This window comes from Protopterus annectens, chromosome 9.part0, assembly GCF_019279795.1.
Source record: "Protopterus annectens isolate FY-2018-M chromosome 9.part0, PAN1.0, whole genome shotgun sequence".
Taxonomy (NCBI): domain Eukaryota; kingdom Metazoa; phylum Chordata; order Ceratodontiformes; family Protopteridae; genus Protopterus; species Protopterus annectens.
Window position 1 is genome coordinate 1107001642 of NC_056743.1, and position 16950 is coordinate 1107018591.

A 16950-nucleotide genomic window follows, 5' to 3' on the forward strand; every position below is an offset into this window, starting at 1 on the left:
CATAAAGCAGACTGTCATTTTTAAAGGATACACAGTATATAAACTTGCTTTAAAAGAACAACAGTTATGTGTGATCCAGCTTTAAGTGTGAATGTTACTCTAATTATTTGATAGCATTCCAATAATAACTTTTATATATGTAAGGAAATATATATTTTTATACTTTGTTTATAACATAGCCTAACTTTCCTGGGTGCTATTGCATATCAAGTATACTATCAGTAGCAAGCATTCAGAACTATGTAAAAACTGACAGTGATTTAGAATGCAATTCACTGTCTTTTGATTATTATCTATTTTTATAGTTGTAGTATTCTTTAGGTTCTAGGTCTTAAACCAAATTATAAGGCACAGTAAACACAGTAACTATTACATTTGTTATGTTTTCCAAACAACTTATACTATCTCAGCAACCACTCAAATTACATACATACTGCCAGCAGCATTTTATTCTGTCTGTGTTACTTGGTTGTTGAGATATTGAGAAAAAATGTGAAAATTATATCTATATAAATTAATATAATAAAAACAACAGTTAATATCTGTTTACCTGCACTAGACAAAGGTCAAATATTAATGTAGTTGAGTTTGCCATTGTCTAAGCTTTAAAATGAAATCTTTTAAAACTTTGTACACGGCATGGTTTTGGAATTATTGATGCAAATATGAACAAACAATATATGACATCTAGAGGAGTCAGTAGTAGTTAACTGCACTTGCACCTGAAGGCATTACTCGGATGTAATGAGGAGACATAGGATATCAACTTGCATTAAAAGAACGACAGTTGTGTGATCCAGGTTTAACTAGCAAAAGTGTAAATGTTACTCTAATTATTTGATATCATTCCTACAGTAACATTTATATATGTAAAAAGCTGCATTTTTTATACTTTATTTATAACACAGCATATCTTTCCTAGGTGCTATTGCATGTCAAGTATACTATCATTAGTACACTGCTGTACCATTTTAAAAACCTAGAATGCAACCTAACATGCCTCTTCAGTGTTATTTGCTGCATCTTGTATTATATTTAATAGTACATTACTCAACTATGCCAAGATATCAGAAAGTGTGCCACCTAACATACGTTTCATCACAATAATCATTAACTTTTAATAAAATGAATAGGTTAACCTTTTAACCACTAAATGACAATAACTGGCTTTAATTGCATATATAGCTAAAATAATCAAACTCTAACATTTAAAAATGAAAATAATAACCACTTCAAGTAGATAAAGAAAGAAATACATGATTTACCTTGTAAAAAGTAATATTTAGAATCTTTTCATAAGAATTCAAGCACTTCTTTTAATTAATAGGAACTCATAACCTTGAAATACATTGATTTTCATTTGTCCTTCAGCTTTTTACTGTTTTTGTATTTTATTAACCAACCATCTCTTGTTGCATTTCTCTTCAAAGAAGTTGATATATTCCAGTTGATTTCTTCTGTTTTTTTCTATGATTTTATTTTTCTGTATGAAATCCATTGCATCTTCCAAGGTGTTAAAAATCTTCCTTCCATCTAAAAGGTGAATCCTTATTTTTGTTTGAAACATGATTTGTGCCTTAATATTGTTTTTCTTTAAACTTTTAACAAGTGGCATACATGCTTTTCTCTTTGACATCACTATCGTTGAATAGTCATTGTCAAATTTTGTATTATTTTATTTCATTTTAACTGAATAATTAGTCCATGCAGATTTTAATACTAAATCCTTATCGTGACTTGACAAAAATCTTACGATCACTGACCTTGGTGAAGGTGTTTTTTTTTTTTTTTTTGTAGATGAGTTAGAAAGTGATATATGTGCCCCTTCAATGCCAAAGGAAAAAGCTTCAGACAGGCTCAAAGTTTTAGGTAGCCAGGTATTAAGGAACTGAATCATACTGTCTCCCTCATCTTTTGCAGAAATCCCATAAATCATGATGTTATTCTTTCTAGATCTGTTCTCTAAGTCTTCTATTATTTTCATGAATATGTTGCTTTGTTTAAGAAGAAATTTGGTGTTATTCTCATGTTCCAGTAATGTTCCATCAAAATCAGACATTGCCTCTTCTATACATGGGATTTGTGATGATTGTTGTTTAAGAGATTCACTCAGAACTTCCACTTGTTTTTTACATTCCTCTTTAAAACTGATCATTTTGAATTCTAATTTCTCTATCTTTACAGATAACTTACTGATGTTACTTAGTATAGCCTGTATGTCTTTTTTCATAGCACTGTCCTGTACACTGGGCTTAGAGTGGCTTATTCTGAAACAATTTGTTTTTCTAGTTTGACAGGAAAAAAGCAATTAAGAGTTTCAAACTTGTTATTTATTGTAATAAATCTTTCAGCAAATGCTCAACTATACAGCCATCAAGTTTTGAAATGTTCTATTTGAGTTGTTTAGTAAAAATCCTGTCAGAGATGTTAAAATGAAGCAGAGCTGAATAACAGTGCTGTTAACTGCTCATCTTCTTGTTCACTCCCCCGAGTGGCTAGTTTCTGGAGCTGTAGGGACCATTTGTGTTACTCTCATCTCCCTTTCAACACAGCTTCATTTTTGTTTGTTAGATTTTTTGATTTCACATTCTTCAGAAGGTTTTTCTTTCTTTTTTTGTTTATTTTTAAGTTGTTAGTGCTTCCATTACTAGAAAGTGTATTCAATTTATGCTACAAACTTGATTCATGTTTTGTTAATTTCTCTTTTAGAATTATATTTTTATGCAGACTTAGTAATATATTTCAGTTAAGGTGTGTATTTCTGTTTTGACACTGCTTCTACTATGAACAAATATAAAACATCATTATTTTTTTATTTATTCTTCTGTACTGTAACGTGTGTGATTTCTGTTAGTTTGCTAAATGCCATTGAGCAGAGCTGTGTTATTTTATATGCATTTGGTCATTATCTCACTATTGTAGCCTTTTTCCCTGGAAAACCAATGAAAATTACCTATGACCATTTTGTCATTATCCAGTTAAAAAAACATACATAGGTGCATAAATATACAATGCTAACTCATTTTCCTTATATGTCTTTAGTCATTTAGAATTCTATTTGCACTTTTACATTGACATTACAACATTGTCAAAAGTGTCACTGCTTAAACTTCTGTTATGTTTAGATTTATTAAGATATAGTCAAGGGCAAAATGATATACATCTCAATGCTTGAGAAGTCACATATAATGTATAACATTATAATAAGAAATAAAAGTGAATATATTAAAAATACAAATGAGTGAACTGTCTTTAGCCTTCCAATGATTCAAGAAAGTATATCTACCAAGTGTGTTGTAGCTTTAAAAAGCATACCTACTCACCCCTAAATTTTGGAATGAAGTCTTACCTTTCTGCAATGATATAGTGACCTTTTTATTGCAACCAGTAAAACATAAACTTAAATAAGTAGAAATTTAACATTTACTAAAAATAAAATACTTTGTCTGCAATAATTGGGAACATGCAGTAATTTTATAGGGTTATAAGAAATCTGTATTCTATGGCTCATTCAAACTAATGTCATTGAAAACGTTTGGTTTGTATTTTAGGTAATTTGAAACATTTGCTGCAAATGGGATGTACTAAATATTTAATAGCTGTTTCAATGTTTGCTTCTATTTTTAATAGATTGTGGTATAAAAATCCATAAACAATGTGCCAAATTGTTAAACGGTAATTGTGAGCCACGTTCCAGAAGCATACGGCCAGTATATGGTTGTAATCTTGTCAAAGAGGTGAAAGCATGCGGAAAACAATGCCCCACTGTGCTGGAGATTTGTATTCAAGAGATTGAAGCCAGAGGTAGGAGATAAATATTTACCTCAGATATTGTGTCTGCCTGGATGTATGATAAGGTGCATGGCTTTTAACTTGCTTTTTTATGCTAAAAAAACTAATTTTATAGAATAAGCCAAACCAAAGACTATAACTCATCCAAACAATTTGGATACATTCCTCTTTAATATCATAAATCAACATACACATTTTGAAACACTTCCTTCTGAGCGTATCTTGAAATAGCACAGTATTACAATATAATTGTAAAGCCATATAGACAGATTTTTCAGTAATGAGGTCTAAAAATTAATTCATATTTGTTGGTCTTCTTACAGTCATCAATTTATTCAGTGTTTGAATGTTAAACTGATAGCATTTATATAATTTGATCTGACTGAAGAATTACTTTTCACCTTCACTGACTAACTTTCCTTACCCTCACACTGTGATACTTTTATAGACAGATCCTGTTTTATAACAGCTGAGTATAAGAACATACTATAAATCTGCAGGCCAGTCATTTAGCTGCTGAGAATCCAGATCAACAGAATTGTTTTCATATAACGAGATGCATGCCTAGATGTCTAGAATATACAAGACACTTATAAGCTTTATTGCCTTTAACAAATACTTTCCTACCCTCCACAATGCCACCTTTGGTTTGAAGCTGCATTTTAAGCCTTTTAAGCCAAGCCATGAATGAACTGGTTCTTTTCTTAAAATATTAACATCTTAGGTTCTCTATTATTCCAAATTACCATAAATGTATTTATCTATTTAACAGGACATTTAGGTTGGTATACTGGGCACATTTGTAGCTGAAACACTAGCATTTCTTTAAGGGATCATTTGTATATATCCAAAGGGCCGCCACTGGAGAAAGTTTAAGGCATTTCAAAGTGAAGACTCTAGCTTTGCTGGGTTGTTCTTGTAGATTTTACAAAGTAGTTTGTCTGTATTACCTTTTTGCTCTTTGGCTGGGAATTAAAAATATAATTACATCAAAACTGATTCCTTGCTGTCACTAGGGAACAGGTCCTTAATGCTCTCTCTAAGGCCAAGAGCACTGCATCAAATGGCCCAGGCAATATCCCAAGATGTCTTCTAAATAGCATGAAACATTAGCTACCAGGGCCTCTGGAATTGCTATTTAAGTTTAGATGCCAAACAAGCTTCGTGCCTCATGAAGGGAGAACAGCAATGGTTATCCCTCTGCACAAAGGTGGGCCAACTACAGACCTTGGAAACTGCAGACCTATAATCCCATTAGTCTTATATGTAAAGCCATGGAAAGAATTATCATGGAAATGATCAGTAGTGATATAGTAAACCTACAGACACTGGACCCAACCCAGTTTGGTTTCATCAAGGGTAGATCATGCCTACTCAACCTGGGGAACGTCTTTGAAAAGGTCACCAAAACAATATATGAGGGAAAAATGGTTCACACTGCCTACCTTGACCTGGACAAGGCATTTGACACAATAACCCACTCAAGCCTTGTTGACAAACTCAAGAGGTTAGATAGAAACTTATTTGTCACCTGGTGGATAGCCAACTGGCTCACAGACAGGACCCAGGATGTTAGAATTGGGGAGTCCACATCTGCAAAAAGGCCAGCCACAAGTGGAGTCCCTCAGGGATCAGTCCTTGGACTGCTCCTTTTTGGCATTTAGTTCTCTGAGGTTAAGGCCAATGTCAGTGGTCTGTGGCTGACTAAATTTGCAGATGACTGCAAATTAGGAGCTGCCATTGAATCCCACACTGACACAAATGATCTACAGGAGGGGCTGACACAGACAAATAACTGGTGTCAGAGTAATGGACTAAAACTATATGCCAAGAAATGCATAATATTATCCTTCAGGATGTCATCCACCCCTGGTAACTATCATATTGACAATATCCCTTTGAGTTGACCCAGTAGTCAGGGACTTAGGGACACACATAGATAGTAATTTAGCCATTGGCCATCACGTGTCTACAGCAGTGAGGAAATCATTCTATATTGCAAAACTTATAAACAAAGATATGGCATATAAGTCCAAGGAAGTCATTGTTCCACTGTATTCATCATTCATCAGACCTATGATTGAGTACAATGCCCATTTGGTATGTACCTAACTAGGCATATCCAACAATTGGAATGTCCACAGAGGTTCTTCACAAATAGAATACAGGGCTTAAGTAAAATGTCCTATGCAGACTGCCTTAAGGCTGTATCCCTGTATTCTGTCTCCTACAGGCTTTTCAGAGGAGATCTATGCTTCACATACAGTGCATTGTCAGACCCCACTCTGATGGACCTCATGCATATCCACAAAACAAACAGCACCAGAATTACCCATTCTAAAGACTTAAACTTTGCCTGTGATATAAATAGGACCTGCTGGAGAGACTGGTATGTATCCCAGTGATTACCCCATCTCTGGAACAGGCTACCCATCCATGTAAAGCAGAGTTCCTCCCTAACCCAATTCAAGTACAACTTGGACAACGGGATGGGGAACAGGAAATTCATCCCTGGTTTAGTACTTATGTCTCTAATGGACACAGGCAGTCTATAGATGGTTCAGCTCCCAGGCCCCAGCTTGTAAATGTTTCATCTCCCAAGCCCCTGCTTGCACTTGTCAAGGGTATCAGAACTTGTCATCGATTTGGGATGCATGACCAGGCTTAATAAGTCCCTTCGGGTTGTTAGCCTAGTAAACACTTATGAACCTATGAACCTCTGACAGTACACTTTACAAATAATTAATAATTACCAGAGAGTATTTTTATTTTCAGTTTAATTTATTGCTTTTCAAACTAGTGCATATCTGATGTCTGTTGAATTCTGGACTATGGTATTATGCTTTGTGAAAAGGGTGCTTAGCTATGTACCCAATAACTGCTGATGTAGGTGCAGTCCCTACTCATTACATCTGTAAACAGCTATTTTTCATAATTCAGTTTACTTATCAAATTATTATTATTTACTAATATTATTATAATTATAATTATTTTCATTATTAAGTCGGGGGTTGTATTGCATTACCTGGACTAGATTCTAAGAGGACTTAAGAAGACAACATCAGACTCATTAAAAAACAGTACAGAAGAACAAATTATTATAGAATTACTGTGACATAGCAGTTACACTGTCAAGCTTTGAGCCAATCAGTAAACAGCAATTATACAACGCCCCCCCCCCATTAATATTCCAAAACCTGCATGCTGATTGGGCAGCGTGCACATTGTAAATCAGACTTATACTAATGGAAAAAGGTCCAGTTGCCCGGACTTTTTCCATAGTATAAGTCTTTTTTTTTTTTACAGCAAAGGAGAACGCAAGATCTCCGCTGCTTTTGAGAAACTGTCTCGCTATATCAAAGGAGTTACTTTGTAAAAAGCAATGGAGATCTTGCTTTCTCCATTGCTTCCACCCAAAGCTCTGATGTACTGCGTAAGCATACACATGCGCAATACATCAGAACTACCGCAGAATACCAGACAGCTGCAGAAGGGCAGCTAGGAGGCATTATACAATGCCATTATTTAAGAAAATTAAGCATTTATTTTCTTAAATAATGTCATTGTATAATAGCAATAACCCACTTCTGGGATTTACCCACGGTTGTCTTTGTTTGACCACTTGGGCATTGCCCTCGTGACCAAACCACAACAACTGTGGGTAAATCCAGCATTACCCACACCCAGATGTGGGTTATTGCTTTATTATACTGCATACTACTAGTGTAATGTTGTTACATACTACTAGTATACTATATACTACTAGTGTGCTGTTACTTCATACTACTAGCATACTACATACTATTAGTGTAATGTTACTGCATACTACTACCAGTATACTACATACTGCTAGTGTAATATTACTGTATACTAGTAGCATACTACATACTAATAGTGTAATGTTACTGCATACAACTAGTATACTACATATTACTACTGTAATGTTAATACACACTACTTGTATACTTCATATTACTAATGTATAGCTTCTTATATATGCTGAGGTCATACCATTGTCCAGTGTTTTTAATAATTGGTCCAATATTGACTCTTCTCAAGTGTAAACCAGGCTATAAGGGGTAAGGTAACTTCAATATATGGCCAGTGTCTGGAGGCCAGTCAACCATTCCAAAGAAAACTAGTAGTTTGCAATCTGTTTACAATTTACAGCATCACAGCATATGATTTCATTTATCTGTTTGTTAGATAAGCCAAATCAGAAAAAATGTCTCTTTTTAGTAAGTTAGACAGAATAATGTGGTTTATTCATGATCACATGGACACAGGATTTTCATGGTGTTGTACCATTCGGTCAGTACAATATGTACCCATTGCTAGCTGTTTGTCCTTAAGCAGATCATGCCTTCATCTTTATAAGATATCCACAAGTGGGCTACATACCTTTCAATTGTCCAAATTTTCGCAGAATGTCCAGATTTTTGCCTCATATTTTTAGTCTATTTCTCATAACATTGTGGTTTTCTTGCACATCACTGGCAAATCATTGAGGACTGAAGTCAGAAAATAATGGCAGACAGCTGAGTTTCAGACTTCATATCCTTCAGAAAATACATGCTAATGCAAAATCTGTTATTCTATCAACTGTTAAAGTTTGTAAGAGAAATATTTAAAAAGACTCACTATTTTTGGGTCTTTAGCCCTCCCCCCCATTATTTGTGGCTCTGTCCAGTTTTCTTGCTCCAAGAGGTTGGGAGGTATGGTTGACTATCGTAGTTGTAGAACACTATCAGAAAAATGTTTTGTCTTTCACTGCCCTTGTGTAGAAGGTGTAGACCCTTATATGAATTCACTTCCATTACTATATGTGTTTGTCTTTAGTTTTCTATTAAGTAGGAGGGAATGTTATCATGTATCAGATGGTGTGGTAGATTTATACAAGCTATAGGCAGAACTTGCCATCTTACTAAAAGCAAGTAAGAAAACATGTCAGAAAGCTTACAATAATTCTGTTTCCATGTGGCATTGGGGAAGACCCTGCAGCTGTTGTTGAACACTGTTCTATATTGCTTAAATGGATTAGCCATGCTGAAATCTGTAGAATCATTACACACCTCACTATCCAATATATGAAAGATAACAAAAAAGTTTTTTGATGACTATGTTAGACAGTGTTATAAAGTTCCTAATGCTAATACATTTTTGCTTGACAAAGATAATAAGATGACCATCTCAAACATTTTAGTTTTGTGAGTTCTTTGCAGAGCAGGGTCGTGGTAGTGGTACTCCACCTATTTTTAATTATGGAAAATTAGGAGAAGTTTGTCAGTGTCCAGATATGACAATAGATACAGTGGAATAAACTTTAGCAAAGATAAAAGCTGATGTGGTTCTAGGTCCTGATAGGCTAAAGTGCTTATTTTTAATCTTCTATTGTGGATAGTATTGTTGAAGTGATAACTTGTTTATTCCAACAACCCTTGTTATTTGGTAAGTTGCCATGCAATGGAAAATTGCAAATATTATCCCAATACAGAAGTAAGGGACACCATGAAATTTAATAAACGTTATACTGATTGGTTTAACCAGTTTAACTAGCTTAAATGGAAAGTGTTTTGACTAATTCATAATTGGGATAATGGGACGTTCTGCTGGGTTGCTATATTATACATCAGCATGGGTTTTCACCAGGTAGATTGACAGCAACTTAATGAATTTCTGTTCTGAAGTTACTTAACATTTTGATGAGGATAATGCAGTCAGTGAGATCTACCTGGATCTTTCTAAAGCTTTTGACTTGGTGCCCCGTGATTTAATTATCAGGGGTTTAGAGAAGTATATCATTAGATGGATGGTGAGTTGGTTAAATGATTCAGACACATGAGCTGTCATTCAGGGGACTAAGTCTAAGGAATTTAAATTATAAGATCTATTATACAGTAGGCACCTTTTGATTTCATATATAAATGTCCTCATTTCTGGTATCAAAGAAATGCTGGGCTAGAAAATATGCTAACAATGCAAATATTGCAGATGTTATTATTTCTATAGCAAAACAATCAGAACTACAAAAATATTTAGTCTGTATTTGTATCAAAACAAAATGAGATTAAATGCACAATTATGCATTTTGGAAAACATAACTTATGTTACCCATATATTTTAAATAGCACAGTAATAGAGGAGTATCAGTTGTTTGAAGATCTAAGTATAGTAATTGATTGCAATTTTAGTTGTAAAGGACAAGTGAATATGAATAAGATTTTGAGGAATACATATGTGTTCAGAATGTTATTAAGAACAGAATAATTAAGGAAAGCTATTATAATGCTTCCCATTAATAAAACTGCAATTAGACCATTGATGGAGTGAGAAACTTTTTTTAGGTATTTTGTGGTTGATGTCAAAAGACTGGAAAGATTAGATAAGGTACAAAAATAGAATACCAAGAGTTTTAAAGGATGCTATGCAGTAAATAACACAACTGACTCTGACTTTCTTGACAATCCCCTGGATTCTGCAAGCCTTGCATGGCGTGCAGGATTAGTGCAGGAGCTCCAGCAGGCAATTTGTCTGCTGTGCGATCCAGGAATAACCTGTAGGGGCGTGCATGAGCGCTCCTGCACTAATCCTGCACGGACTCAGCCCCTGTATGCAAATTACCCAATTTGCAGGAGAAATTCATGCAAATTAAGTGAATTTGTGATCCAGGAAGCTGGAAACTGGCCGTGTAGTATTAGTATAATCTGCAGAAATGTACTCCGCCAGTAACGGAGTACATTTCTGCAAATTCCAAAATGGAGCCATGACAGCTCCCAATAAAGGGTGCATATCATCTAGGAAGCATGCCAATTGCAAAGTATAAAGCCACTGGCAATGAAAACAACTGAAAAATTAAAAAAAATCAACTTTTATTTTTTTTTAGCTGATCTCAGCTGTTTAAGCGTAGGGCAGTGGCACGCAAACGGGATCGGGGGAGGGGGGAATAAGAAAATAAACCTAAAATAAGCGTTCTAACTAAAATCACTATTCTGCCATTATAGTCAATGGCATATAGAAGACAACATGGCCAGTGAGTAGTGGTTGCTATGTAATTATGCATTAGCAGGCAATTCCATGCAAATGAGGGGAATGATAGTGAATCCCAGATTTCCCCAGCATGCTAGTCAGCTCCCAGCAGTGTAAGAGTAGGAATAAATTGGTGCAAGCCTAGGAGTTAGCTGACATCATAGGGGTGTGTGTCAGGCATACTGTAAGTGGATTGGAGCCCTGTGGCTCAGGTTTGCTCTTAGCTTAGCAGAGCTAAGCAAGGGGGTGTGTCTGAAGCTGCCTAGCACTCTATACATTGCCTATGTGGGTGTGCATGCCGCGCACTGGGTTTTAAAGGAAAAAAAAAAGTAAACCAGGAAATAGCAGCTCTGTGCACATTTGCGCACTCTGTTTGCGTGGCGCACCCCTGGGCTTAAACAGGAAGGCAATGGGAAGGGAAAACAGCAGTAGGATTGTAATCTAGGAGAACTAGCATAGCTGGCAGGTGAAATGTATCAGAATCAGCCAATTACACAGGCAGCAGACCAGCCCAGCCCAGGACACTACTATAAACTATGCAAACACCTTCCCCTCTGGTTTTTCCCATACTATACACCACTGGTGTATACAAGTGGGGAAGTTTTAACAAACAAAACAACAAAATGATATGGTCTGCAATAGCTATCAAACAACAACTTGTGGAAGAGGCTGAGGGAGGTGAGGATGTGAATGCTGTCGACCAACCCACAGTGAGGAGATGGAGAAGAGTGTACAGACCCAGGGTAACTTACCAGGGGCTACATGAGCTGGAGATAGTGGAGCACTACAGCAAATTGTTGTGCTGTGCCGGCCACGTCTGACACACAGAACTAACAGAGGGAACCCCATCCCAGTGGATAACAAGGTATGTGTAGGCCTAAGAATACTAACTACAGGTACCTTCTAAAGGCCAACTGCTAATATGATGGGAATCTCACAGGCATCAGCATTCAGGGTACTCCACCAGTTCTTGGATGCCATATCAGCACATGCCAGTGAGTACATATATTTCCCCAACACCTGTGAGGCATTGGACATCAATATGCAACTGTGTAACTGTTCCACCAAATATCAGAATACCCTGAGGTAGTGGGTGCTATAGACTGCATGCACATATGTATCAAAGCACCACCCGGTGAGCAGGGTAGGGTCTACATCAACCACAAGGGCTTTCGCTCCACCAACTGCCAGGTCATGTGTGATGCCCAGGGCATAATAATGAATGTGTGTGCTGGCTGTCTTGGAAGCTATCATGATTCCCACATCTGGCATCTGACACAGCTGTACCACAGATTTGCCAATGGGGACATTCCTTACGGTCACCTAGTGGGGGATGCTGGATACACACTGGAGCCATGGCTGAGGACACCCATCAGAAATGCACACACACCCGAACAAGAACTCGATAATGAAGCACACACACACAGACCAGAATTATAATAGAGTGTGTGTTTGGGATGCTCAAGTCATGGTTCCAGTGCCTGGACACATCTGGTGGAGCCTTGCAGTACTCACCAGCTACATGTACCCAAATTGTCATCGTATGTGCCATGCTACACAATATGATCCTGTGGAAACAGCTGCAGCAGGAACAGTATGGAGCAGGCCCACACAGCCCCCCACACCATTGCCAAGGCCTGCACAGGCACACAGTGACTTGGAGGAGGAGCAGCCTGAGCCTGCCCCAGTAGGCAGAAGGAGGATGCTCAGTATGCCCTGGTCTTGGCAAAGAGGCAAAGCATAGTACATACACTGATGCAGGATGGACCTGGGGAATAATACCTTTCTCTGACTCTCACATACAGTAAAAGGGATGCCAAATATGACACTACCTGTGCTTAACCATGTGTAGGGAGTGTACTATGTGCATCAGACATAGGCAGCCCTGCAGCACCACCTTCAATACTAGGACACCCACAAGGTAAGTCACTCAACGTACCAATTGCCGAATGGAGTAGAATGTGTTGTTATCTGTATCTATGGTATGGATGTAAGCATGCAAGGGAATCGGGTGGCTGAATGGTATTCCAGCAGATAGTAGACACTTATAGTGGCACCATGAGATGTGTAACAAATACTGGTGTCACCATAGTAGCCAGTACTACACAGGGTGACAAAACCCACTGCAAGAAATGTGCTGGGCCACATGTGTGACCATATGACTCACACATGCCAGTCAGGGAGGTTCACATACCCAACAACAGTCTTAGCCAGCAGGACAGGTGAAGACAAACACAAACAAAAGCTGTGCTATGGCCTCTGAACGATGCCTATGGGTAACCCCCACTCAGGCCTACACAGACAGACTACAGCAGGTCAGGCAGTGGGATGTTAGTTCTGAAGGGTAGGAAGTCAGAAACTAATATGTAGGTCAATCAAAGCTAAGACCTGTAGTACACTGATATGCCTCCAGTCAGCATGATAGGTTAGAATACAGAGTGAAAGTGAGTACCTGACATATCAGTACAGTTATAGCAAATGTGTACAAGTGTCAGGTGTGCCCCCTCATCCTACGTAGAAATGTAAAAACAGTCAGGTGTGCCCCCCCAATCCTGTGTAGAAATGTATTAATGGCCAGGTGTGCCCCCCCACAATACTATGTAGAAATGTAGAAACAGTCAGGTGTGCCCCCCCAATCCTGTGAAGAAATGTAGTAACAGTCAAGTGTGCCCCCCACACTCCTATGTAGACATGTAGAAACAGTCAGGTGTGCCCCTTCCCCCAATCCAGTGTAGACATGTAGTAACAGTCAGGTGTGCCTTCCCCAATCCTGTGTAGAAATGTAGAAGCAGTCAGGTGTGTCCCCCCCAATCCTGTGTAGAAATTTAGTAACAATCAACTGTGCCCCTCAGTCTTGTGTAGAAATGTAGTAACATGTATGAGTAGGTATAATACCAGTGGAGCACAGATGTCCAGAGGTGGCCAAGGTAACAGCATAGGTTGTAGCATTTGCAAAATATCCAGGTCTGTGTGTGTTAGGTTGGTGTGTGTTTCATATAGTGTGAGAGTGGTCAGTATGTATGCATGTTGAGGTAAGACCTGCTGGCCGTTGCCCACTACTGCTGATGACAGGGACAAGCCCTCACAACTGCAGTGCCAAAGACAATTCCCACCAATATAACACATGCTAACAGTAAGCCATTGTAAATGTATGGTGGTAATATATGTCACCATCTGTAAGACTGGCTGGTGGGCTAGATATAGCAGTACACAGGGGAAAGTACCCCAGACAAACAGTATATATTGTGTCACTGTAAAACAGAAACACCCTTGGAATTGTACATACAGGTATGCATCAGATTAACTGACCCTGTAGTACGGGTTACCAGTGATGTCTGCCCAAACACTTGCAGATCACAAAGGAGGTAGGACTGATGTATTGGGAAACAGCTGATGAACCTTAACATGCAGCATAACTGGAATGCCCCAGGCATATCTGTGTGTCAGATGAAAGCAGTGTCCATAGCACACATGCACCCAGCTAATGCAAACACCACCCACAGGTACCTCTCTGATTATATCCCTGCTGTGGAGAATGGGTACAATATGATCCCACCTGTATATGGCATTAGTGGAAGAATGCAGCATGCAGTGCAGGTGTTCCATGCAGGTGTGTCCCTAGCTGTACATAGCACCCTGCCAGCATCCACACCACCTGATCATGAATGATAGAAGGCATTGGCATAAACACCTATCACACCTACCCTGTCACCCCAGGGAAATATACTGTATGGTGGTCTGAGACTGTAGGACTGACAGAATGCAACTGCTTGCTACATCTGGCCGGCAGCAACACCTAATGGGTCACAGGCCTCTGCCAAAGGCCTGTGTCTCACATGTACTGCCAATGCATGTTATGTCATGGACACCCAAATAACAACATAACACACTCCACATAAGCCATATGCAAGGCCATGTGGACAAACCACAGTAACATGTCCACCATGTCCCACTGCATGAACTGTGGACCAACACGAACACACACCTGTGATGGGGTGATACCCTTAGGGAAAGTATCAGAGAATGTTTGCATAATGTATGGAAGAGGTTAGAATAACAGAAGGGGGGGGGTCGGAGCAGGGGAGAATGGAATTTGCAGGATCCAACACCAAGCTGTGTGCACACACTATCCCTGGCTGCAAACACATAAATGGGTGGCTACACACCTGCCCGTACACCGCAATAGAGGTAATGTCCTGACCCATGGCCCCTACCTCTGGGTAACCTGTGCAAATCAGTACAGCTGTGAGGCATTGCCACAGCAATATAAGGCCATACTGTCATGTCAATGGGTGTACAAGTTTGGGATCCTCTGCCATCACTGTACCAAGGTGTTGAACCGGATGTACAGACCCGGCAGCATGTCTCTGCAGCTCCCCCACCAGAATGGCATAACTTACGATGAATGCGTAGGTGTTTGCCCACAATACCGGACACAGCTGCAGTCAACCTTTTCCCCCAAGACATCACTGTGAGCAAGAATGTTCACCTGTCAGTACATGAGGACAGTAACATCACAGTGTATAAAAGTACACATGTCTGAATATCTCTGCCACCAGGAGTACCTACAGTACACAACATCCCCTGCATATTTTGTCCCCATATTGCCAAATGATCGATGGATACCCTGCAGAAACAGTTTGCTACCTGTAGGTGTACAACACAAAGGTCTGCACTGGAGTACTAACTACCTGGAATCGATCCACACATTCAATACAGAAGGGCATACTGGGCATGCTCACACACTTAGAGAAATGAAGACAATGTCAGACAACAACATACTAAAAGGTCATACTGGGCATGCTCACACACTTAAACAAAGCTCATGTCTGCAAACACAGTGGACCAGACATATCTGGTAGTTGCGGATGTTAGTACAGGCACTCCTCAGTATGCACCACTCATGCTTTGCACACACAGTGGATAGGAAAACAGACAAATATCCAAGGACAAAACACAATAATAAGCCACATATAGACGTACATAGATGTGTGGAAGAGAGCGACTGTGACAAGGAGCCATCCATTATGAGGCCTGTCCTACCCAGCACACAGCCAAATGGCTACAACCACATGAGGTTCAGATGTCACTCACTGTAGATACTAGCCACCAGTATCTGTCAGCATTATAGACTATGTGGTGCAAGTGCTAGCTGTGCAACATGACTGTACAAGAAAGTAGTCATCTCGCAGCTGTATACACATACCTGTGGAATATAACCCTGCATGTGCCACATGTGGTGTGTCAACCTCTAGATGAATGGGTTATGGCCCATGCACACACATTTCCCTCCCCATAGCCCTACCATGACAAGGCTGCTGAGGTCATCCACTTTGAAATACACCTTTGGGAAAGTTGTAGCCCAGTAATCTCCGTGGCACATCCTATAACTGGGTACTGCTGTAGTGTGATAAACTAGTTAGGTAGGAGTACTAATCCCAGACATGACAACTGTGTGTGTGTGTGTGTGTGTGTGTGTGTGTGTGTGTGTGTGTGTGTGTGTGTGTTGTATAATGCATATGAACACATTCACACTCACTATAACCCCCATTGGCATACGGAAGCATGCTGTCTGATGTCAGACACCTCCACATACCCTTTGCCCATATAACCTCTGTATGACCCCTGTGGTGCATGTGATACCTGCACAGTAATGTGTTTTGGCAATCTCACTGGTGATGAGTTGTATTCCTGGCCCTGTTAAGTGTGTGTGTCCCTGTGAGAGTGTGGCTGTGTTGACGCTGTCACCTGTCATGTGGACAGGCACATGTACTACACCTACTGTATAGCTCCCATATCCCTGTTGCAGATGTCACTCACCATCACATATAGGTTTTGAGGCCTCCTCAACATGTAAACTATGTGGAGCATCCAGTAACTGCATAGAAATGTGTTAGCACTACATAGTCGTCAGGGGTTTGATACCCTGTACTGGTAGGTGTGTGACACAAACATGCTTAGGTATTACTCTCCCACCCCTCTCTGACTTTTCTTTGCCTCTGTCTGCCTCTCTCACTCCCTTTCTGGTGGATGTGGAGACCTACACCTGCTTTGCTTAGGCAGCAGCATGTGTATTTTAAGTGATGCTCATGATCAGCTGATGGCCTCTGCACAAACTGCAGCCCTCCTCTA

General features: G+C 39.2%; 1 protein-coding gene across 3 annotated transcripts in view; it reads left to right on the forward strand.

Annotated features, from left to right (window-relative positions):
- The window catches only part of LOC122811845 (N-chimaerin-like), a 274924-nt gene that overhangs the window by 106041 nt on the left and 151933 nt on the right, over positions 1 to 16950 (forward strand). For all 3 annotated transcript variants that reach the window (XM_044083962.1, XM_044083960.1, XM_044083961.1), the window contains one exon: positions 3631 to 3804. In XM_044083962.1, coding sequence (XP_043939897.1) covers positions 3631 to 3804 — 174 coding nt within the window. The remainder of the gene's footprint in view (positions 1 to 3630; positions 3805 to 16950) is intronic.